This window comes from Xenopus laevis, chromosome 3S (assembly GCF_017654675.1).
Source record: "Xenopus laevis strain J_2021 chromosome 3S, Xenopus_laevis_v10.1, whole genome shotgun sequence".
Lineage (NCBI taxonomy): Eukaryota > Metazoa > Chordata > Amphibia > Anura > Pipidae > Xenopus > Xenopus laevis.
Genome location: NC_054376.1, coordinates 103,456,858 through 103,481,964, shown reverse-complemented (window position 1 = coordinate 103,481,964; position 25,107 = coordinate 103,456,858). Strand labels below are relative to the sequence as shown.

General features: G+C 39.7%; 1 protein-coding gene across 3 annotated transcripts; it reads right to left on the bottom strand.

Moving 5' to 3' along the window:
- Window positions 1-701: 701 nt before the first annotated feature.
- On the bottom strand, window positions 702-23,959 carry crebrf.S (CREB3 regulatory factor S homeolog). Of its 3 annotated transcripts, none has more exons than XM_018256132.2 (9): window positions 23,366-23,959; window positions 11,192-11,387; window positions 10,398-10,523; window positions 8,227-9,319; window positions 6,142-6,333; window positions 4,182-4,371; window positions 3,583-3,656; window positions 2,986-3,108; window positions 702-1,827 (listed from the first exon to the last, which is right to left on the bottom strand). In XM_018256132.2, exons 2-9 carry the CDS (start codon window positions 11,303-11,305, stop codon window positions 1,712-1,714), a joined length of 2,028 nt encoding a protein of 675 aa, XP_018111621.1. In that variant the 5' UTR covers window positions 11,306-11,387; window positions 23,366-23,959; the 3' UTR covers window positions 702-1,711. The 3 variants fall into 3 exon arrangements, with proteins under 3 accessions (XP_018111621.1, XP_018111624.1, XP_018111623.1); XM_018256135.2 differs by lacking the exon at window positions 23,366-23,959 and adding an exon at window positions 18,362-18,605; XM_018256134.2 differs by lacking the exon at window positions 23,366-23,959 and adding an exon at window positions 18,108-18,334.
- Between the last annotated feature and the right edge of the window lie 1,148 nt (window positions 23,960-25,107).

Below are 25,107 nucleotides of genomic sequence, written 5' to 3'. Positions count from 1 at the left end.
TTATCTACAAAGGACAAAAAATTCTCAGGTGCAGATACAGGTGTGAATGCACCCTCTATATTTATACATAAGCCTATAAATTGGACCACTACTAAGATAATATTCACAGTTAAATTTTCCTCAATGGGATTCCACTGACCTCAATGTTTTCCTTAACACACACACATATATATATATATATATATATATATATATATATATATATATATATATATATATATATATATATATATATATATATATATATATATATATATATATATATATATATATATATATATATATATATATATAATTGTTACATTCATTACAGTATCTTAAAAGCTGTGCAAAACTTTACTATGAATGGCAGTCTGCCACCTTAACGTGTTTATCTTTGGTACAAAATAAAAAAATTATAAGAACAATCAAAGTAACGTGCAATCCTTTTTTCTGTCTGTTACGTTTAAAGTACCAAGGAAAAAAAAAGTCGAAGTCTTATGATTTAAGTTCAAGAGCCACCATTTGTGTAGGTTTTTTTTTCTTTTTTCTTTTTATAAATAATGTTTTTGTTTGTCTTCCTGTTTGTTTCTATACAGTTCACAGACTCTGTGGCACATATTTACATTTTCAACATATTCCTATGTACATTCAGGGAAAAGGGAAGTCACAATAAGTATTGACATTTAAGTTTAACCCCATATTGTGTACTATGTCTTAAGTATCTACATACTAAGGTTAGTACAAGTTTTATATGTTGTTTTTTTTTTTTAATTCACCTTAAAGCATACAAAAAAGCCTTAATGGCCTTAAGCTTCAGAAGTGTCTTCTCACTCTGCAAATTACAAGGCACAAAGATAATTTTTTATACAAAGTTTCACGCTTTATAAGTGCATATGTGTATACATACAAAGTATATATATATATACATATACACACACACACACACACACACACACACACACACACACACACACACACACACACACACACACACACACACACACACACACTGCTCTGAGCACACAATAGAATGTCTGTCTATATCTTACAATTCCAGCAGAATGAGACTGTTTTTATGTTACTCTTGTTGTGCTCAGGGTACACACTGTCTTATTTTGGCATAAGCTCAAACTATTATGAAGCTATAAGAAATTGTTCTTGCTTATCCTAAAACAAACATATCATTTTTTTTTACTATCTGAAATTTCACATTTAACATCCATATTTTATATTATGTGTGCCTGTGTGTGTGTGCGTCTATATATATGCACCGGAGGGAAAGTTAACAGGCGGAGTGCTGCTCACAGGAGGATAGAGATATATATATATATATATATACACACATTATATATATATATTATATATATATATATATATATATATATATATATATATATATATATATATATATATATATATACATACACACACACATACATCACACATCTATGGCAGAGGCAGAAGAATAACTGCCAGTACAAAAAAAATGAAAAGAATTTGAGCAACTAACAGCAACTATTTCTGTGCTGAAGCAATGTCTCATGCATTGGGTCCTCCCCACATACATTTTTACTTTTGGATGTCTTATAAGAATCTGCTTGCACAAAAAAAAAAAAAACAATAAGGTACGGGCATAATTACATGCAAAAGCTCTATTAAAATGTACACTGGAGAGTGAAGAACTGACATAGGAGTGCAACACATCAGTACTGGCTGTACAGAGAGGCTATCACACCTTTGAAGTTGGTATACGTAATCCCACAAGGCCACCAGTTGCATCACCCTCTGAAGTTTTCTCCAAAATCTGATTTACAAAGTCAGAGGTCTGTCCAGCTACTGGTGAACCTAAAAAGAAGAAAAATTAGAAAACTTTAAACTATGCCAGTAATAAAAGGATAAGTGAAATTCTTAAAGGAAAACTAAACCTTAAAAATTAATGAGGCTAAAAATGCCATATTTTATATACTGAATTTACTGCCTAAAGTTTCAGCTTGTCAATAGCAGCAATGATCCAGGACTTCAAACTTGTCACAGGGGGTCACCATCTTGGTAAGTGTCTGTGACACTCACATGCTCAGTGGGCTCTGAGCAGCTGTTGAGAAGCAAAACTTAGGGGTCGTAGCAAATTATCATTTAGAAAATGAGGTCGGCCTGTAATATAAGCTGATGCTACAGGGCTGATTATTAAATTCTGATGCTAGTTGCACTGGTTTAGTAATTATCTGTATTCATTTCTAATCAGCTTTATATGTGACAGTTATATTATGTGTGAACTCTATACTATGAGGTGTCCCTAAACTCAATGACAGCCGCTCAGAGCATGTACAGTGAATCAGCAGAAAAGAAGATCTTCCAAGCTAAAGGGCTGTGGTTGCCTTTGGCAGTTACAGAAGCCCAAAACATAACATACAACATTTCTAGCCTACTTCTTAAGTTAAGCGTTAGTTCTCCTTTAAATTTAAATGCTGGACATCAACAATTGCATGGACCTGCACAGGTTCTTTTCTAATTATAAATGCACTGCATAAAAGTAATTTTTTTTCAATTACATATACTACATTTACAAGTAGACATATGCAGGTATGAGATCAGGAAAGGCCATCTCCCACAGAGTCCATTTTAAATACTGTAGTTTACATTTTTAAAAATGATTTCCTTTTTCTCTGTAGTAATCCAGAAAACCCCATGTCTTGAGCACTCTGGATAACAGGTTCGATACCAGTATTACATTTAGCAGTCCAGAGCAGTTATATCAAATGTAAACATATGGTTCAAATTTGGTCCTAGGAAATTGCCTAAATTCAAATCTTATAAAAATGGCAAAACTGGACAAACTCTTAAGTTTGATTCTTGATTTGTGGATGCCTGCTTGAAATACAAATGTTTTTAGTACGAAAATAAGAATTAAACATCAATCATGTCGCCTCATTAAAATCAGTTAATTGTACTGAAGCTAGATAGGAAAGGAAAACCAACAACCTTAATTTTATAGGAAACCTGTACCTATAGTGTCTTTAATCATGGCATCCAGTTTCTGCTCCATGCTAGCCGACCACTTTTCACATGGAATCTGGATCCGGTTCATGATTTCTTGTTTTATTGAATTGATCACAAACAGCAAGTTATCTGTAAAGGAAGAAAAACTGAAAATGTAATCCTGCTGGAATTAATCGAGTTAGAGTTCCTACATTACTCAGGGGTTTTGTGTGATATCCTTGAGAAATTTGTATAAAAGTGCACATAAAAAATAATTTTACACATTCTGTACATATATATAATAAATAAGTGTGCCTTAATTACACCTATAGATTATATCTGACCGTTATGCAATGACGAATAAAATATTTACTGGCAACTGAAGTGCTAGTTCACATGCTTTTGTGTGTGCAATAGAACCAAACTGTTCTAAATAAAATGACATATCATCTGCTATGAAAAATTACCATTACACCAAAGCATGGCTGTTTCTACTTTCACAGCTACTAACCACCACTAATTGGAAGACCATAAAAAAAATATATATATATTTAATGTGATATTTTAACCAAAATTAGTGTGCCTTATTCACCTCCCATTCAACAATGGAATTGGTATACTTACCATATTCAGTATTTAGGCCCCACAATTTCACTTTGTTTGCTTCATACTGAGCTTTCTTTTTAAGCCGGCACGCCCTATATTCAGAAAAAAAGTGGAAAAATGTATCAGTCTTGTGCTGGTAATTACCAAACATTGCCCGCAGACTACCAAAAAAACAATGGTTTTCCTTTAAGCTTAAATTTATAAAATAAAATGTTTCTTGATACGGTACATCTGTGTTACTTTTTTATCCACCATCAGTGATTCCTACTTTTAAGTATTCTTACCAATGACTTTTGAAACTGGTATACAAATTGCTGAGCTATTCCGTGACTTTGGGCCACACTGTCGAAGTCTGTGAATGCTAAAGAATGCATTTTCAGATATATACAGGCCAAGAAACAACCTTGTCTGACTGTAGCCTTATAATACACAAATGTTTATTATACCATTGTGATGCTTCCATATTAAGCCTCTTTGCCTGTTGTTCTTCCACCCCTGTATGTCATTTAGCTATCAACATTTAATAATCATATATATTTGTGAATGCAAAAAAAGGTATATACAGATTCACACTCACACACAAGTATTCAAATGTTGATAGAATTCCAGTTATTTACCTGGAAGCAAGTTTATTCTTCTCTTTACGGGACCGTGGTCTAGCAGTAAGAGGAAGTTCAGATACAGGTGTCAGGTCACTGATCACCTTGTTCAGTTTGCGCAACTCTCCGCCAATCTGCAGTAGCTTTCTTGGGTTTGGAGTTAGGTCTTCCACATCTGTCCTACGAGACTTCTTTACAGTGTACTTGCCTGTTCACAGAATATATTAATATGTATGCTGCCAATACCTTATATTTACATGAGAGGAACAATACTTCCAGGTCAGCTCATGACCAATACACTATTGGAAGTCAGCAGCAAACAGGATTTTTTTGCAACGCCAAACTGACTGACATTACAGTAAAGCAGTCTGTTTTTTACTGGTAACCCCTCTCAAGGAGCAATGCTTAAAGAAAAATAAATGGACAGTTTTATGTATATGATTATACAGATACCAAAACATGATTCTGTTTTTCTCAGTGATAATAAAACAGCGCCTTATACTGTTCCTAGTAACATCATGAAGCTGCGTGCTTTAGGTAAGGACAGCTACCTAACAGATGATTTTTTACTCGCATTGTCCACATTGATTATCCACATTCCTGATGAATACTCACATGACAGCCCTACTGTGTGAAACAATGGCAACAATTTACATTCAACATAATAGGTAGGATCTGTCAACAGTAAAGGTAATTTCTCCCTGAGACAAACACAGCAATAAAAAATAGCTATGTACAAAATATGCTAGTGTTCTATGCTTGGAATCACTCAGAAATGTATGTTCTAACTATGCAAAACATTTTTGAGGGAAAAACAGGAAGGTGGAGTGCTTTCTAACCAGTACAACTGTCAGAACACCCTATCAAGATCTTGTGACAAACTTTATTGTAAGTCAGGGAAAAATGTCTAGCAAGCCAGTCACACCTCTGGGAAAAGCCACAGAATGGGTTGAAAATTTCCCTAAATATCTTCAAAAACTGACAGCTAGAATAATGAAGGTCTGTTGTGCTGGAATTGCTGCGAATGCAGGATTCGCTGATGATTGTAAATTTGTTTCAGGCTATAACATTGTCAATGTCAATTCACAACACCTTCAAAACAGCATTGAAATCCAGGCAGTATTTATTAAAAAAGTTATAGTCAATTGTACTGGGTATTCCACCAAATCATGGGTATTTCAGAGTTTTCTAAAATTTGTTAGAAATAACCGAAAAAAACTCCAGCTCACCACTATTCCCCTTGGCCAGGTGCTCAATCCTCAGTGTCCCCACTGTATCAACATCACAAACTCCACAAACTAATGGCACTTCTGGACAAAATTTATTAAAGCACACTGCTGAAAAAGGCCTTACGTGTTTCGGGATTAGATCCCTTAATCATAGCACAGGTTTATGATTAAGGGATCTAATCCAGAAAGGCGTTAGGCCTTTTTCAGCAGTGTGCTTTAATACATTTTGTCCAGAAGTGCCGTCCGTTTGCAGAGTTTGTGATGTCTAAAATTTGGCATAACGAAAAATATATATATATATTTTTAGAAATTATAGTGACTAATCACAAATTTTCTGCCACAGTCTACAACAGTGGTTCCCAAAATGTGGATTTGGCCTCCATAGGTGGGCCCAGAGCAGTGGTGCAGCCCAACTCAGACCAATTATGATGAGACTTTAGGAGAATGCATAATTATTCTCTTTGAGAAGTTCAATGTGATGGTCAAATAGGATGGAAGTTTGAGGTGTATGTAATTTCTGTTTTTATTACAGCATGCAGATTGTTATGCCAATGTCTCCATATATCTATGATAATGCAAAGCATGAGGGTGTGGTTCCTGACCAAATATTGTACATATGGAACCAAAAAAACACCAACAATCTCTGTTCTACAATGTTATAAGTTACATTTAAAACTCAGCTTCCCTTTAATTATAAAAATGTCTCCTAAATTTTAAATAGATACTGCACATAAGTCAACAATCAGTACCATGGTGCAATCCGTTCTTTTGATACATGTTGCTTGGAAGAGTATCTCTGTTCCATTCGGAGGGTCTCAATGTTCCTTCCTGTTGAGATGGTATCAGTTGCTCGCTATATTCCCAAAAGTATCTCCGCTTCCCCTTTCGGGATGAGATGGCGGGGATTCCCTTTTGATCTTCTACTGAATCATTTTCATATCCTTTATTTAAAAACAATTTAAAAACAACAGTTTTACCTTGGAACTCATGGCAACTTACATTATGTGATAAATAATTTTGTGGCAGATAAACTTCCTTATGGAAACACCAGTGATAAAAGCAATTGATTATTGAATTTGTTTAATGCCATATCTATATGGCAACATTATATGCCTCTGAAATTACATTAATGTATGACTTTAGACATTAAGAATGTATCTAATTACCTATTCAATGGTTATGTTTAAAGGGACATCCAGTACTTATTGAGAGAGTAGCAGTAGTTAACTTAGCAAATGTTACAGGGGGTCTGTGTGAAAAAGCCCCAGACCTTCAGTTTAGGGGACGTTAGAAACACGTATCTTCAAATGCAGGCTATGCCAACCTACATTTGAAGATAAACTGCAACTGTATTCAACAGGCCCTTTAAGGGGTAACTATTATTAATATAAGCATCACACTGAAATAAGAAACTTTCTAAATACAATCAATTACATATTCTATACCATTTCTGAAATAATCAAGTTTATCTTCACTATCCCTCTCTCAGCATCTGTTTCTCTTTATTCTTTAGTCTTCATGCAGGATTTGGGTGTCAGATATTTACTGAGAGTTAGATACAATATATCTTATAGAGAGGCTTCCTTTCCTAGCAGGTGAAATAGAGCTCACTCAAATAACTGATTCCAGCACAAACACAATCTAACAAAATAACTGCCTTTTGCACAAATCCTGCATGTAGAGAGACATGATGTCTGTTGATTTTAATAGAGTGAGCTCTAATACATCTTCTAGACAAAAGGAGCCCCCCTATAAGATAAATTGTATCTAACTGTCAATGAATATCTGACACCCAACTCCTGCAGAAGACAGAAACAGATGTCGAGATTGGGCTAGTGTATAAGATTTAAGAGAATAGCACAACACCATATATGTTGCAGGTGGGGAGCTTACCCCTTTTATTTAAAGTGACCACCTGTTAAAATCCCCTTTAACTTTAATACACTAATCACCTTTAAAGATAATGTTGTGAGACACAGTAACTTCTGGTTAGACCTAGGTATAGAAGTGCTGTATATGTGAACATATGATAAAAAAAAATAGGTCTGGATATAAGTCACATAAGCAACTATGTGGGTTTATGGTCATTCAATCCCTCCTATGCCATTATCCCATTCATTGTCCCAATTATGTGCACCTAGACATCCTTATGATGTTGGTTTCATAGTTTTATATGGATATGGTGGGTTTTTTGTGGATTTCACTGCAAGAGAACACATGAGCTAACAAAATTCATTCACCGCACTCGGTTGTGTGGTGAACACAACATGCAGCAACTCGTGTGTTCCGTGCTTCTCCTCCATCCTGTCAGTATAGGTAAAGAATGAGCTCTGGTTACGGGTTCCCATTCAGTGGAATCCATGAAAAAACCTACCACTCAGAAATTAAGTACAAAAACACCAGTGTTTAAGACCCCTTAAATATAATTACTTAAACTATACTTTGAAAACCCTCTTTTTATTTTTCCCATATGTCCTAAATAATTGCATGCACACAGCTCAAAGTCCCTCTATAAATTTTTAATAATAATAATAATAATAATAATCTTATTTATTGCAAAAGTGGTTTTAAGAGATACCCTTTCTTTTAAATATTTTATTATTGCTGGAATAAATAAATACTGCAAGTGGCAGCTTGCCACAATTAGCATGCACAGGTTATAGTGCAAATGAATGAATAAATGAATGAATAAATGTGTAACTCCATCTATTAATCTAAAAGTTAGTGCCGATTATTTCTCTCTTCATAGACTCTTATAAATGAATTTAGAATATATAAGTATTATACATATATAAAATAGTTAACAAATGAATGGTTTCAACTAAATTAAATACCCGGTTCTGAAAAAGTATCACTGATATCATCTTTATCATCTTCATAGTCTTCCTCCTCTTCTTCCTCCTCCTCCTCTTCTTCCTCCTCTTCATTCTCAGATAGTTCATGTTCACTACCAAACCCTTCGTCGTGATCTTCTTCATCCAAGCCAACTTCCTCCTCTTCCTCTTGCTCCTGTTGAGGGATCTCACTCTTTACTGTTGGTTCTGTGAGGCCTTCTGATACAAAAAGTGAATAGTTGTGCTCCTCTTTTTTTTGTGAAGGATCAGAGGCAGAAGCTCCAGCAGAAGCATTCCCATCTCCAGGACCGATTGTGATAAGTGCAGGCGCTGGACAAAAAAGTTTTTGCGTTTCCTTGAAAGGCAGAATGCCACAGCTTTTACGACCTATGGGTGTCTCCCTTATTACCCTCTCCTGCTTCTTAGCCATGGCACCACAAAAACATGTGTTCTCCTTGGCTGCATCAGTGGCAACCACAGTGGTTGTTGGTCGACACGGAAGTACCGTACTGATTTTGACCTTGGCCTTTTTCACATAGTCCTTACACCCCCCATGAAGGTTACATTTTTCTTCACATGAAACATTGTTTTTTACTGCCATCTGGATGCTTGTAACAGACTTGGTAGCCTTTTGGGAGCAGTCAGCCAATGGCATCTCAGTATGTGCAGTCTTTGATGAGCACACTGGTATAGCTGCTCTACCTGCTGCCATTTTCTTCCCTTGTATATATGAAGCCTTGGCGCCTAGGAAGCCATCTGTATAGTAAAGGGAATCGTTGACTGACTGGGAGTCCTCACTGTTAAGCTGAGCAAGAGTGGGTGTTTTGCCGATAACCTCCTCATCCTGATAGGGACTTGAAAAATCATCAAGACCAAGATAATCCACCTCTTTAGTTCCCCAAATGTCACAGCTTGTAAGCTTTGTGTATTTTGTCAGGTCCTCGCAGTAGGTATCCCACTGCTCCCAATTTGAAGACACAGGTGGACTGCTGTCAAGGACATCTATAAATGAATCCAAGTTTTCAAAATCTTTGCTGTCTTCTAGCATTAGGAAGTTTTCAGTTGGGCTCTGTTGATAGCCTACTCCTTCATCCTAAAAGCACGAGAAGAGAGCATTAAACAACATCAGGACTTTTTAATGTCCAGAATATTACAACAAAGTATGAAGAATAAATTGTGGATATTTACGTTTAACACTATTGCTTGAAACCTAAAAATAACTGGAAAATAAGAGTACAATGTTCTGATTGGAGACATAACATTTATATTTTAGAAATAGAGCCTTGCATTCTGTACAAGCTATGTTATTCAAGCATTTTATAATTATGCTCTGCTACTAAATTTAGCAGTAATCAGTACTGGAGAAAACACTAGTAGAAATGCAAAGAAAAGTGCTTTTTGGTTTACAAATGCTACTTTTATAACTTTATCAGTAACACATTTTGTTTCCTGGCCACTAACACTAGGCTTCAGAGAAGGATTCAGAAGCTTCTTAAAGGAATAGTTCAGCGTGAAAATTAAAACTGGGTAAATAGATAGGCTGTGCAAAATAAAAAATGTTTCAAATATAGTTAGTTAGCCAAAAATTTAGTGTATAAAGACTGGAGTGACTGGATGTCTAATATAATAGCCAGAACACTACTTCCTGCTTTTCAGCTCTCTAACTCTGAGTTAGTCAGCGACTTGAAGGGGGGCCACATGGTACATATCTGTTCAGTGAGTTTGTAATTGACTCTCAGCATTCAGCTCAGATTCAAAAGCAACAGATATGACCGATGTGGCCCCCTTCAAGTCTCTGATTGGTCACTGCCTGTAACCAGGGTAACCAGTCAGTGGAAACCAAGAGAGCTGAAAAGCAGGAAGTTGGGCTATGTTCTGTTATATTAGACATCCAGTCTTTATACATTACATTTTTGGCTAACTAGCTATATCAGAAACATTTTTTATTTTGCACAGCCTTTTTACCCAGTTTTTATTTTTACACTGAACAATTCCTTTAAAATACTCTGTGTGCCATTAGCCTATGACTTGATTTTGAGAGGCAATGTAAAAATATTAATCAAAAAGATGGCAGAAGTTACAATGTTGAGAGTTTACACATAACAAATCTAAATGTATTTTGTTTATTTACATCCAAGCACTTGCCAACATAATAAAATCTGCAGACTTACCAGTTCATACATGAAAATAGGGTCTGAGCTATTTGCAAGAAGGTCTGTGCTCGTTAAGGTCTGCTCAGGTAATGTGGGACTCCGAAAGGCATCCCCAAAAAGAGGATCCATTCCACTGACACCGGGCTGTGTGATAAACAGAAAAAAAGTCCTGATATTGTTAAAATCTTTAAATTTTTTGGTTGTGCAGACAATGTCTTATCGAAGGAAGTGCTGGTTCATTAGTTTCATTGTGACATGAAGAGATTATAGCAATGTCAGTCCAGTAACTAAAATTTATTAGATCAGAAAAAAAGCATTTTGGACCATCATTACTCCAATGTGGCATGATATCTGCTGTAACTCCTTTCCTGCAGTGAGGTAAGACATGTATTGCATTAGATCCAAACTACCAATAATTTAGGAAATTTACTTATTGGATTGTAAGCTCTGTTGAGCAATGCCATTTTTACATCTTCTATTTGTTTTTTTGGTTTTTTTTGTATGCCATCTGCATGTTGAGTGTCCTGGAAAACCTCAGGTCCCAAGTGTTTTGTATATTGGATTCAATTCCTGTACATCCATTTATTCTATTGCACTATGGAATATCTTTGTTCATATTATCTTGCATATCCAGTACAAAGTACCAACAAAGGTATAGGATCTATTATCCAGAATGCTTGGATCCTGGGGTTAGCTACTAAATAAGGTTCAATGTGCCTACATTTTAATCCAAAATAGATGGTGATCTAGAACAGTAAACCTTAACCACAATCACTGAAAACAATTTTATAATGAAAAAGTCAACTGCTTACCTGAGGCATCGCAAAGCCCAGATCTTCAGGACCTAATCCTAAATACTTTCTCTGCTGACCCACAGAACTCTTTTCCAGCTTTTCTGTGATATCAACGACAAAAGTACTATTCATGCAACGGAAGACTGCTGTTCCTCAGTTAGAGGGGAAATGGAGTTATACTGTCTTCATGCAACTGGAATTTCATCGGCAGACACTGAATGTTAGAGAAATATAAAATAATGGGACATTTAAAATATGTATACTGTATTTGGTGACACAGTGCTTTTGAAGTAAGTAAAGCCATTTTTTACACAAAAGATTAATATTTCAGGTATGGGATCAGTTATCCAGAAAGCTCAGAATTACTAAATGGCTATCCCCCATATACAAATAATCCAAAATTTTAAAATGATTTCCTTTTTCTCTGTAATAATAAAACAGGAGCTTGTTCTTGATCCAAACTAACATATAATTAATCCTTATTGGAATCAAAACCAACCTATTTAAACTGGGCAGCAAACTGGAAAATGAGGTTCAATGTTGATAAATGCAAGGTTATGCACTTTGGCAAAAATAATATAAATGCAAGTTATACACTAAATGGCAGTGTGTTGGGAGTTTCCTTAAATGAAAAGGATCTAGGGGTCTTTGTAGATAACACGTTGTCTAATTCTGGGCAGTGTCATTCTGTGGCTACTAAAGCAAATAAAGTTCTGTCTTGCATAAAAAAGGGCATTAACTCAAGGGATGAAAACATAATTATGCCTCTTTATAGGTCCCTGGTAAGGCCTCATCTGGAGTATGCAGTGCAGTTTTGGACTCCAGTCCTTAAGAGGGATATAAATGAGCTGGAGAGAGTGCAGAGACGTGCAACTAAATTGGTTAGAGGGACGGAAGACTTAAATTATGAGGGTAGACTGTCAAGGTTGGGGTTGTTTTCTCTGGAAAAAAGGCGCTTGCGAGGGGACATGATTACACTTTACAAGGACATTAGAGGACATTATAGACAAATAGCAGGGGACCTTTTTACCCATAAAGAGGATCACCGTACCAGAGGCCACCCCTTTAGACTAGAAGAAAAGAACTTTCATTTGAAGCAACGTAGGGGGTTCTTCACAGTCAGGACAGTGAGGTTGTGGAATGCACTGCCGGGTGATGTTGTGATGGCTGATTCAGTTAATGCCTTTAAGAATGGCTTGGATGATTTTTTGGACAGACATAATATTAAAGGCTATTGTGATACTAAACTCTATAGTTAATATAGGTATGGGTATATAGAATTTAATTAAAAGTAGGGAGGGGTGTGTGTATGGATGCTGGGTTTTCATTTGGAGGGGTTGAACTTGATGGACTTTGTCTTTTTTCAACCCAATTTAACTATGTAACTATGTAACTATGTAACTATGTATTGGGTTTATTTAATGATTACATGATTTTCTAGAAGACGTAAGGTATGAAGAGCCAAATAACAGAAAGATCATCCAGAAAACCCCAGGACCCGAGCATTCTGGATAACCTATACCTGTATGTATGTATGTATGTATGTATATATGTATGTATGTATGTATGTATGTGTGTGTGTATGTATGTATGTATGTATGTATGTATGTATGTATGTATGTATGTATGTATGTATGTATGTATGTATGTATGTATGTATATATATATATATATATATATATATATATATATATATATATATATATATATATATATATAAAGAGGGTTACATTTTTTTCCCAATGTTTTGAGAAACAAATGGAAATAAAGGGTTATGTGGCAGAGAATCTCACTTATTTGCATATTTTTGTTTATGAGTAGGAGTGGGAGCAGCCTACATTCCTCTAATAAACAAACTCCATCCACAATCACTTTTAAACAGTGACATCTTGTGGAACCAGAAAAAAAGCAATTAGGGGCTGATTTGTCAATATTTGTATTATTATTTGTATTATTATTATTATTAACATGTATTTTTAAAGCACCAACATATTGTGCAGCACTGTATTCCTCAGTAAGAATGGTTACTGCTCAGAAAAATAAATATACATTGCAGAAAACTGCACTGGTCCAGGGGTTATTCCAGCGAACACCACGGAGTGATCCCCTTCGGCTTATTCTTTCTTCTCGCGGCTGTGCATGCGTAGTTGAGTGAAGCCTTACTTTAACGAAAACTTTAACGAACTTTAACATGCGTCTGCCCTGGGAAATTTGAAGAATGGAGATGATCACTCCATTGCGGCAGAACCCCAGGTCAGTGCAGTTTTCTGCTAATAGGGGCCATGGGTGTAAGGTAAGTAAATACATCCACTTTGGGAGTGCCCCCAAGTTAAATATACTTTCCTTCTACTTAAAATGTTTCTATCGCAAAATTTAAATTTAATAAAAACATCAGCTCATTGAAATGAGACACTTGCTAAATATAATCAATTAAAAAGTCTGTACTATTCAAGATATAACCAAGTTACTCTTCAGTATCTAAGGCAGTGATCCCCAACCAGTAGCTCGTGAGCAACATGTTGCTCTCCAACCCCTTGGGTGTTGCTCCCAGTGGCCTCAATGCAGGTGATTATTTTTGAATTCCAGTCTTGGAAACAAGTTTTAATTGCATAAAACCAAAGAATAATGCCAAAAAGAGCCTCCTGTAGGCTACCAGCCCACATAGGGGCTACCAGATAGCCAATCAAAACCCTTATTTGTTACCCTAAGGGACTTTTTCATGTTTATGTTGCTCCCCAAATCTTTTTGCATTTGAATGTGGCTCACGGGTAAAAAAGGTTGGGGAACCCTGATCTAAGGGTTGCCACCTTTTAAAAAAAAAAACTTACCAGTCAGTTGTGTGGGTGGGAACTAAAGGGGTGTGATGCAAAAAGGGGTGGGGCAGAGGGACCTTGCCGCAGAAAGGGGTGGAGCCGAGGGAATTGTGCCGCTAAAAGGGGCGGAGCTGAGGGGGTAGTGCTGCAAAAAGGGGCGGCCACGCCGTGAGATGCCCAGAAGATGAAGAAAAGGTAAATTTCCACCGAAGGCCAAGGGCTTTACTTACGGGTATTACAAATTACCGGCAACTACATTGCAGGTAAACTTGTAATACCGGCCACGGCCTGGGCAAGTGTTTTAACGGCTAGGCCGCTAAAATACCGGCTGGGTGGCAACCCTATCAGTATCCTGTCAATCGTCATGCTTTCTTCATGCTGAGGTCTGGGTCAGATTTTGATTGACAGGTAGGTCTAATACATCTTTTAGCGGGTCTCCCCTTTTTAGCAGATGTTTTAGCTCAAATAACCAACTGCAGAACAAACAAAATGTAACAAAATATACTCTGACGCAGAGAAACAGGATTTCTGTCAGAAACAGTTATTTTGAAAGAGCGACCTCTAATACATCTTCTAGACAAGGGGTGCAACCCCCCAAAGGATGTATTAGACAGTCACATGTCAATCAAAAACGGACTCCACCTACTGCATGACGAGGGAATGAAGATGGGTTGCTCAGAGTGGAAGAGTAACTTGATTATTACATAAAAACTACAGAATTTTAATTTCTTTAAAATTTTCATTTTCACAATCGCTTCCCTTGAACGTTCACACAGTCGAAAACATTCTGCCGAACTGGCAAAGATTTAAGTTCTGATAAATGTGACAATGTCAGAAAAGTTTTGATCAATGGGGAAAATATTAAACTGCCAATAATCCATCAGGATACATCATTTTCTTATTTGATAAATCAGCCCCTGTAATCCATATCTTGTAATGCACATATTTGAGAAAATACTGTCAGAACAAAATATAATGGTGATTTGGGAAATACAGTATGGTGGGCAACACAACAAAATCAGCTGTGTGTTTGTTTTTGGGGGTTTATTTACAAGAAACTCAGTGACTGGTATTTTACAGTATGGTTTGGTTTTTAGCACAATGGCACACTGCTGAACAAAACCACCTTTAAAATGTTGAACATTTTGCCCATGTTAGTACAAAGGGAATAATGTTTCAACACTGGGAGGACCACAAGTTTGACACCCCTGAAATACAGTTTTAAAGGGATAGCTCATCTACATTACATTTTAGTATTATACAGACAGCAGCGTCTAAGACCGTTTGCAACTGGTGTTTGTTGTTTGACTGACAAGACTGGACTTTCAATAGCTATCTGGTTCAGGCCTGGACTGGCAATCTGTGGGTTCTGGCAAATGCCAGAGGGGCTGCTGTAAGTTGCCATATACACTCACTATTTATTAAGCTGGTGGGGGCTCTGTGGGTATTTATGTACTTGGAAAGCCAGGGCCAATTATGAATCCCACTCCGGACCTGATCTGGTTGCTAGGCCTACTATCCTAGCAATGTGAAAAATCCAAGATTCTGGATGCAATTCAATGTGGTGCTCTATCTGGAAACTCTGCTGCGTCAAAAAGTCAACAATCCATGAACTATAGTAGGTATCAGATGGCACCCAGTCTGGCAATTGTGTTATATCATTATTGTGGTTTATTGAGATCTCCACACAACGCAACCTCCTTTCTCAAGTGCACTCAAGTCCGAAACTTTGTGTGGAGATCTCAATAAACCACAATAATGATTTGGCACAATTGCAAGAGTGTGTGCCATCTGATTTCTATTACTATCCTAGCAACCAAGTGGTAGTTTGGGAAGATTGGGAGAAGAGGGTTTGAACAGAAAAAACAGCAATTACAAATAATATTAAAACTGAGCCATCACCATCAATCTCTAACTATTTGAAGTCAGTCATCCCCAACAATCAGATATTCCCAGTTGATGGCTATATTGACATTTTACTTAGAATAGGTCCATTAATAAACACACTAAAAGTTAAAAGGGGATCATCCTTTTTAGTACTCTACAAATGTTCCTGCTGGAGACTCTGGGAGGTAGATGAGACACCACTAAAATTCGCTGCGTTTAAATGATTCAGCCTCGGTCTTGTGTTTTAATACAGTTTAGTGATCCTGTAACCCAAGCAAGCCTCATAGAGAATAGTATTTTTTCTTCTAGATGTTGTCAACAAAGTTATAGCAACATCACAACGCTTTGCTTAAAGACACATTTTACTCTATATGGGTTTACAGTGAAAAAACAATCAAGCCAGACTGTCAGGAGAGGAGGGGGAGATTTTTTTTTTTGTATGGGGAGCAAAGGCTTGTCACTGGAGACTTTATAATTATATATTAATAGATCAGTTCCTGTCTTTTTAGAGATGCTAAAACTCCCTGAAATGCAACACCATGTACCGCATGCATCCACATATTTAATTGCACCAGACAATTAGCATCCTCAGGATAGTAAAAGAAAAAACCTACACAAACCCAGAAGGAAATGCCATACTTCAAGAGGCCCTAATTCATGTACAATTTCAATAAACCTTGTTAACCAGGTCAACATACCTCCCAACTGTCCCATTTTTAGAGGGACAGTCCCTCTTTTGACAGCTCAACCCACAGTCCCTCGTTTGTACTGGAAAGTCCAGTTTTTCTCTGCACTGAACAGCCAGAAAAAGAAACAAAGTTTCTAAATTAATTGGCTTTTGGAAGAGAGCCCAGAACAGCCAGAGCAGCAGATAAGATAATTTTGTAACAATTTCGAGATAAGCAAATAAGTAATTGTAACGATAGAAGATAACAGGTCCCTTGGGAAAAGTTAGACTTACATCTTAAAGGGTTGGTTCACCTTTGAAATAACTTTTAGTATGATGTAGAGAGTGATACACTGAGACAATTTGCAATTGTTTTTCATTCTCTATTAGTTGGGCTTTTTGAGTTATTTAGCTTTTTATTCAGCAGCGCTCCAGTTTGTAATTTCAGCCATCTTGTTTGCTAGGATCCAAATTAACCTAGCAACCCTACATTGATTTGAATAAGAGACTGGAATATGAATAGGAGAGGGGCTATGAGGAATAAAAAGTAGCAATAACAATACAATTTGTATCCTTACAGAACATTTGCTTTATAGAAGGGGTCAGCGACGCCCATTTGAAAGCTGGAAAGAGTCAGAAGAAAAGGGCAAATCACTATAGAACTATAAAAAATAAATAAATTAAAAGCAATCGAAAAGTTGCGAAGAATTGTCCATTTTACAACATACTAAAAGTTACCTTAAAGGTGAACCAACCCTTTAAGTGCAGGGGTACACGGGCCGATTCGGGGAGATTTAGTCGCCTGGTGACTAATTGCCTCTTCTTCGGGGCGACTGCCTGAACTGCCTTCCCCCCACCTTCCGCATGCTATAATGAGAAAACACCTGCTAAAATGAAAAATCGCGGCACTTCGATTTCTGATGTCGCCCGAAGTTGCCTCAGGAGGAAATTTTTAATTTTAGCAGGCGATTTTTCATTTTAGCAGGCGGAAGGCATTTCGGGGAGATTGTCGAATCTGCCCATGTGCCCCTGCCTTAAAGGGCAATTCACCTTCATTAGCAAAACTGTAATAACTGAAAAAAACACAGAAATATGCTCAAACTTTCATACGCTGACAAATTTTGTAAAATGAACATGATAATTAGGGGGTGTGGCCACAAAAATGGGCGTGGTCCAAAGAATTTGTCACGCTACACACAGCAACTTTTTGTCCCTCTTTTTATTTCCAAAATGTTGGGCGGTATGGGACAACTTCTAGACATTTTGGGGGGCCTGAAATATAATTTGCTGTGGGGGCTGTAATATCTAGTTACAACACTGGGCCGCAGTAAACATGAATAGTGTCCATGTCATGGGCATGTGATCCTTAAAGCAAGACCCTAGTGAGGGTGGCAATGTAGCATTAAATGATATACGATCTCTCAAACAACACACTCTCCCTCGGTGAGTCAACGTGATATTGACGGGGGTGGGACCGTGGGACGCTATGAATCTGTACGTGGAATAATTGTTGTACAAGTTCCCATGACAGGAAGTGCACAAAATAAACAGCTCTGTATACAAACACCTGACTGACGAACGGCCCGAATCAACATAGCTTTCCCCGAGTGCACAGAAACCCTGCCATGGCGCAGCGCGATCATCTATTGGTCGGCTGAGCAGCAAGCCTCTTCCTAACTGGTAAAAGGAAGTGCCACTCAACGAGTTGCTCCCGCCTTCCCCCTGCTAAGCTGCAGTGAGAGCGGACATGTAAACATTCCCCAGGCAGCCATTCAGAGCACGGGACGGGGTGAAAGAGAAAATACCGTTCATTAGTCGCACCTGCCTTCCATTTCGCCTTATCAATAAACACACTTGGCTTTCCCTACACACACTGTCCAATTACGCTGCTCCAGTTGTTGCTTAGCTACAACTCCCAAAGTGCCCTGTACGTGCCTAACTACCAATGTATCCTGCCACATATTATTAATGAATCAATAAAAAGCCCCAGCCGGAAAATCCTTGATCTTGAGTAAACAGAGAGAAGGACGCTTATGTAAGACATAGGCAGGCTCCTCCCCCATGTGAGCACAACCCCCTCACATGCACAGTACAGGAGATCCCTCCAGCCAGAGACACGCCCCTGCCTCCTATAAACAAGCCCTTGGCTGGGTGTAAAGGGGAGATATTTCCCATGTGCGGCATCGGAAATGCAACTAAATAGTGGGGACTGAAGCTGATGATATAGAGAGGAAAATATTAGGGTGGTGATAGTTACATAGGGTTGAAAAAAGACAAAGTCCATCCAAATGAAAACCCAGCATCCATACACACACCCCTCTCTACTTTTAATAAAATTCTATATACCCATACCTATACTAACTATAGAGCTTAGTATCACAATAGCCTTTGATATTATGTCTGTCCAAAAAATCATCCAAGCCATTCTTAAAGGCATTAACTGAATCAGCATCACAACATCACCCGGCAGTGCATTCCACAACCTCACTGTCCTGACTGTGAAGAACCCCCTACGTTGCTTCAAATGAAAGTTCTTTTCTTCTAGTCTAAAGGGGTGGCCTCTGGTACGGTGATCCACTTTATGGGTAAAAAGGTCCCCTGCTATTTGTCTATGATGTGATGAAGCCTTTCTTGTTTGGGGAGGTGGTGCAAAGACAGTGGTGTAACTAGATATTACTGGACCCCACAGCAAATTAATTTTCGGGCCCCCAAAATGTCTAGAGGTTGACCAGTTTTACAAATATACATTGATATTGTACATTAATTAGGGCCTGATGGGGCCCCTATACCTCCCGGTACGGAACGCATTTTAGGACATCATCAGGAGAACACACGCTCCTGCATACGCTCTACTAACGAAGAAGTATGCAGATTCACCTCTTGTTTTACTCACTGATCCAAAGAGGCTGCAATTACACCTTCGTGCTGTCCACATATCCTATTGCAATCTCCCCCCTCCTGGCTCAATCCTCAGGCCTCCCTCCTTGGTCCTCAACCCTCCCGCCTCAGACCTCAGTTCCTAAGCTAGGCTGATGGCTGAGGAAGAAGGGCTGAGGACAGAGAGCATTTGTACTGAGGACCGAGGAGGGAGGGCTGAGGAGGAAGAGCTGAAGGCTGAGTAGGGAGGACCCAGGACAGAGGTGTGAGTGCAGCCTTTTAGGATGGGTGCGAGAAAAAGCAGGCAATGCTGCATACCTCTACCTAAGGAGATCCCATGCAGGAGAGCGATATCCCGAGGATGTCCTAAAATGCTTTCCGTATCCTGGGCCACCCAGCAGCCGCAGGGTCTGCTTCCTCTGTAGTTACATATATATATGTATATATATTCAAAACGAGATTGCATTTGCCAAAACTTTACAATTCCCATCACTCCCAGAAAATGAAAGGTTTTCACCCACTGGTGCTGGGCCACAGACTTGACAACCCTGCACCAGGAACACACAATTATTAGAGTGGTGATATTTAGTAACTGATTAACACAGTCTGGTTCCTTCTAAACCGATAACAAGCTTCAATAGATAATATGTTAAGGGGTAAAGTGCAGGGACATAACTACAGAGGAAGCAGACCCTGCCGTTGCAGGGCGGGCAGGAGTTATAGGGGCCCCATGAGGCCCTCATTAATATACAATTTCAAAAAATATTGACAAAGCAGGTCAACCTCTAAACATTTTGGGGCCCCAAGAACAATTTGCTGTGGGGCCCAGTAATATCAAGTTATGGTAAAGACACAATAAAGTCAAGAATAAGTGACATTCGCCAAACGAGAAAGAATAGAATGATACAAAGTAATGTTGCCAGCTGCTCGTGAGGAATAACCAGATTATATTCTGTGCAGCGGCAGGAAACTTCAGCAAATCATTTGTTCAGGCTGCCTGAAGTCACACCTATCCATTGATCTGCAAGTCCAGCAAACACAACCCAGTTGAACACAATCTACAGAGTGCTGCAGCATGACTGCTCCAACTAGATTTGCCAGATCATGGTACCTTAGTGTTGCCACCTCATCCCTTTAAAACCGTACACATATGGAATCCACAGCCTGCATGGCTAAATAGCAATTAATTTAGATGCATGATTCATGGCTGCACATAAATCCGTTCAGTCTGCAGCATGCATTTAAATGAATTGCAGTTTAGCCATGAAGCTGTGGATTCCATATGTGTTCGGTTTTATTGGGGGTGATGTGGCAACCCTATGGCACCCTGAGTGATATTTGGCGCGTTGACTTGAATGTGAATTTCTAACCATAGCACCTATTTATGTCTACAGTGATTTGATGGGTCTGGCAGCAGTCTGATAGGATATGGGCACATGGTGTGTGGGTGAAAAGCTGCAGCATAGACAACATTGGCATGACTCACGAGGCCAGCCCACCAGTTGCCTTACCATAATAAACTTATCAGGGAAGCTTTCATTTTCAAAGTGAGAAATACAAAGTTATGCTTTATCCACACAAGGATTTCTCTTGTTATTTGTTATACCTGCTAATGACTCAACGCATAATAACATGTCCTACAGAATCAACAACAATGTATCAGCCGCCTGTGTTGCATTATACTCGTTCTTATAAGCATATTAAAGTCGTGGTTCACTTTCAAACAACTAGTTGTTTTCTGAAAGATCACCAGAATTAATGACTTTTTCCAATGACTTTACATTTTCTATGCGTGACCGTTTTTCTAATATTGAAGTGTAAAGTGTCATTTTTCACCTTCTGAAGCAGCTCTGGGAGGGGGGTCGCTGACCCTTTTTTGATATAGTAATCTAGAAGTTTCTCTCTAGACATGAGTATATATGTGTATATACACTGGCTGGATCTACTGGTTAAGCAGATGAATGCAGATGTAGCTGTCAGGGCGCTTGTATGCTTGGCTGACCCTGCCCTATCTGCTGCTACTTCATACGACAAAGAAGGGATCTCAGTAAATCGATGCATGGGGAAAGAGAGAAAGAAAAACAAAGGGGCGGGGAGCTTGGAGATGTATTTCCCATATCCACCACAACGCCCCCATAGAAAGCTTTCCCCCAAGCAACTGTCACTCCCTGCACTGGACGCACAAATCAGCCGCAGCGCTGAACGCTTAATCGCTGCTATTCCCTATATACCTATATACGGATCGTGTATAGAGATTGATAGGCTGAAAAGATGCTGATCAGTTTAGCCTTATGAGGCATCGGATTTAGAGAACGTAGTATTTTTCCATTGCAATTGGGATCTTGTGAGGCCACCATTGCTCCAATGATGAGCATCTGTATCTCCTGCACCGTTCCTGGCACACCAAATTCCTATAGACTCCCTATGTATAATCAATGTCCTTCCTGTCACCCCTGCTATCTGCCCCACGTCCCTTTCATTCATCCCTATAATCCACCATGCCCTCCTTCCAGTTACTCCCACTACCTGCTGGCACACCTGCCCCTTACTCATTAGATTCACCATACCATGTAACCCTCAGTTTCACCCTATCTACCCCCTCCTGTTAATTTAGCATTCTCTTACCCTGCACACTCCTTTTACTTTCCTCACTTCTACACTGCACCCCTGCCACCACCCTACCCCCTATACAGCCTATCTTGCACCCTTACATTTTCACTATCTCTGCTTGGCACTCACCCTAAAACTCGTCCTATTATCTTGCCTTACACACCCCGTTCACTTCACCCTCCCCCTTCTCACAACCCTTCTACTATCACACATACTTGTCACAACCACTTACCCCTCTGAACTGGAGATCTACTTCCACTTGCCCTAATTGTCTTACTTGGCACACCCCCTTCCACTCACCCCTCTTACCTGGCACACCCCCTTCCCTGGAGCCCCTCTTACTTGTCACACCCCCTTCCACTCACCCCTCTTACCTGGCACACCCCCTTCCACTCACCCCTCTTACCTGACACATCCCCTTCCCTGGAGCCCCTCTTACTTGTCACACCCACTTCCACTCACCCCCCTTCCCTGGCACACCCCCTTCCTTGGAGCCCCTCTTACTTGTCACACCCCCTTCCACTCACCCCTCTTACTTGGCACACCCCCTTCCACTCACCCCTCTTACCTGGCACACCCCCTTCCACTCTCCCCTCTTACCTGGCACACCCCGTCCACTCACCCCTCTTATCTGACACACCCAGGTAATACTAAGCTCTATAGTTAGTATAGGTATGGGTATATAGAATTTAATTAAAAGTAGAGAGGGGTGTGTGTATGGATGCTGGGTTTTCATTTGGAGGGGTTGAACTTGATGGACTTTGTCTTTTTTCAACCCAATTTAACTATGTAACTATGTAACCCCTTCCCTGGAGCCCCTCTTACTTGGCACACCCCCTTCCACTCACCCCTCTTACCTGGCACACCCGTCCACTCACCCCTCATACCTGGCACACCCCTTCCCTGGAGCCCCTCTTACTTGTCACACCCCCTTCCACTCACCCCTCTTACTTGCCACACCCCCTTCCACTCACCCCTCTTACCTGGCACACACCCTTCCACTCACCCCTCTTACCTGGCACACCCCCTTCCACTCACCCCTCTTACCTGGCACACACCCTTCCACTCACCCCTCTTACCTGGCACACCCCCTTCCACTCACCCCTCTTACCTGGCACACCCCCTTCCACTCACCACTCTTACTTGCCACACCCCCTTCCACTCACCCCTCTTACCTGGCACACCCCCTTCTTACTTGCTACACCCCTTCCACTCACCCCTCTTACCTGGCACACCCCTTCCCTGGAGCCCCTCTTACTTGCCACACCCCCTTTCACTCACCCCTCTTACCTGGCACACCCCCTTCCCTGGAACCCCTCTCATGGCACCTCTCCTTACCTGACAGCAGAGAATTAACACTTCCGCGGTTGCTAGAGGTCTTCTTTTCCCCTAGGGGTTTCTCACCCTCCCTGCTGCTGACGGCCACAACCCTGCACAGACTCCATGCTTTCTGGTTTGTTTTGTTTATTTCCTTCCTGACTGGTTCCCGGAAAGCGCGTGACTCCCCCCTCCCACGTGACTAGCGTTGGACCAATTGGGCTAGCCTGGTCTCCGAGAGCATCCAATTAGAAGAATGCTGGCAGGGGTGGAAATAAGGAGGAGGGATGGATTTCTTTCATAACAGAATGTTTCATGTTATATATGTGGGCTCTGGGTTTCTGGTTAAACTTTGCAGCACTCGGTTACCGCTATTCCTCAACATAACCTGCGGGACTGAGAGACAGTCAGTGACGTATCCGCCCCGCCCACCAGCTGATTATATAAAGGACCTGCTTTCAATATGCGGAGCGCTGCAGCTGCACAACAACATGTAATCACTATGCCAAACATTGGCCCTGCTTCCTCCTATCGCTTGGCTCTAGTACTCGCTCCACGCAAGGGTCACTGGGAGTTGTTCGAGAACAGGAGGGTAAAGCCACAAAGCTCAGAAGCCGCGCTTGGCGTGTCGCGCTAAAGATAAGCCCCGCCCACTTGTAAAGGCGAGCCCACCTTGAGGACCAATCCTGCGAGAACTAAAGCGCTACACTTTGTTTTACTACATGAATGAATAAGGTTCTGGTAGGGGGGATGCTTAAAGAACATTGCATAAGTAATAACCAATGAATAGTCACTTTGGACTTTATATGAGCCACTCCTTCCCCATTCCCTGATCTCTTTTAGCTTATGAGCTATTGTAAAGCCTCTGACCATATTTTTATTTGACTTATTTCCTAAATCATGTCTCTAGATCAGGGCTGTCTGGAGGCCTGTGGGCCAAATGTGCCCTGCAAAGGATTTTAATAGCCCCCAGCCTGCCACACATTTATTTATATGATGTTATCATTTTAACTTAATCTATCCTGCAACATGCTATATGAAAAATAACATGTAATAAATGGACAGCCCGGTTTACAGATGATTGGAATGATTCTGGGTAACTTGCTGGTGCAATATAAATGATGATGTTGGGGCCCCTCCTCTCCGCGACCCTCTTTAAATGCATGTTGAGGGCCACAGGTCAATTTAAACAAATATGAAAAATAAATTTTCTTACCATAGGCCCCAGGGCCCCCATTAGAAATCACAGGGCCCTGTACAACAACATTTTCGCCCCACTCCACCCCACAGTTAAAACACCACACAGCGCTAAAAAAGGTAATACACACACAAGTTATAAAAAGCTATTGATGGTCAGGGCCCCATTGTAAGTTAAAAAGACTGTGGCACCAGGGCCCCCATAGAAGTTTTTTTAAAAAAAACATTGGGCCCCCCTTACAAGTAAAAAAAAAATGGTGCCCCAGAGAATATTTTAAAAAAAACATTGGCGCTAGGGCGCCCCTTACAAGTTTTACAAAAAAAAATTGGTGCCCCAGAGAATATTTTTTAAAAAAAACATTGGTGGCAGGGGCCTATAGAGTATTAAAATAATACATTGGTGGCCAGGGAATTTAAAAAAAAAAAAAAATTGGTGTTCAGTAGAATTGAACTCGTGGCTTCAGGACTTCAACTTCCCCTCCTTTCATGACTTTGGGTCTTTTCACAGCTTCAGGACTTCAATTGCGGCTGTTTTCGGGACTTCGGATCTTTTCGCCGCTTTCGGG

What these genes read in the sequence shown, in the direction of transcription:
- crebrf.S (XM_018256132.2), bottom strand. Translation starts at nt 11,305, where the DNA reads ATGAATAGTACTTTTGTCGTTGATATCACAGAAAAGCTGGAAAAGAGT. An exon ending in CTATTTTCATGTATGAACTG is followed by an intron (nt 9,320 to 10,397) that starts GTAAGTCTGCAG and finishes TCGTGCTTTTAG; the next exon opens with GATGAAGGAGTAGGCTATCA. An exon ending in TGATACTTTTTCAGAACCGG is followed by an intron (nt 6,334 to 8,226) that starts GTATTTAATTTA and finishes TTTTAAATAAAG; the next exon opens with GATATGAAAATGATTCAGTA.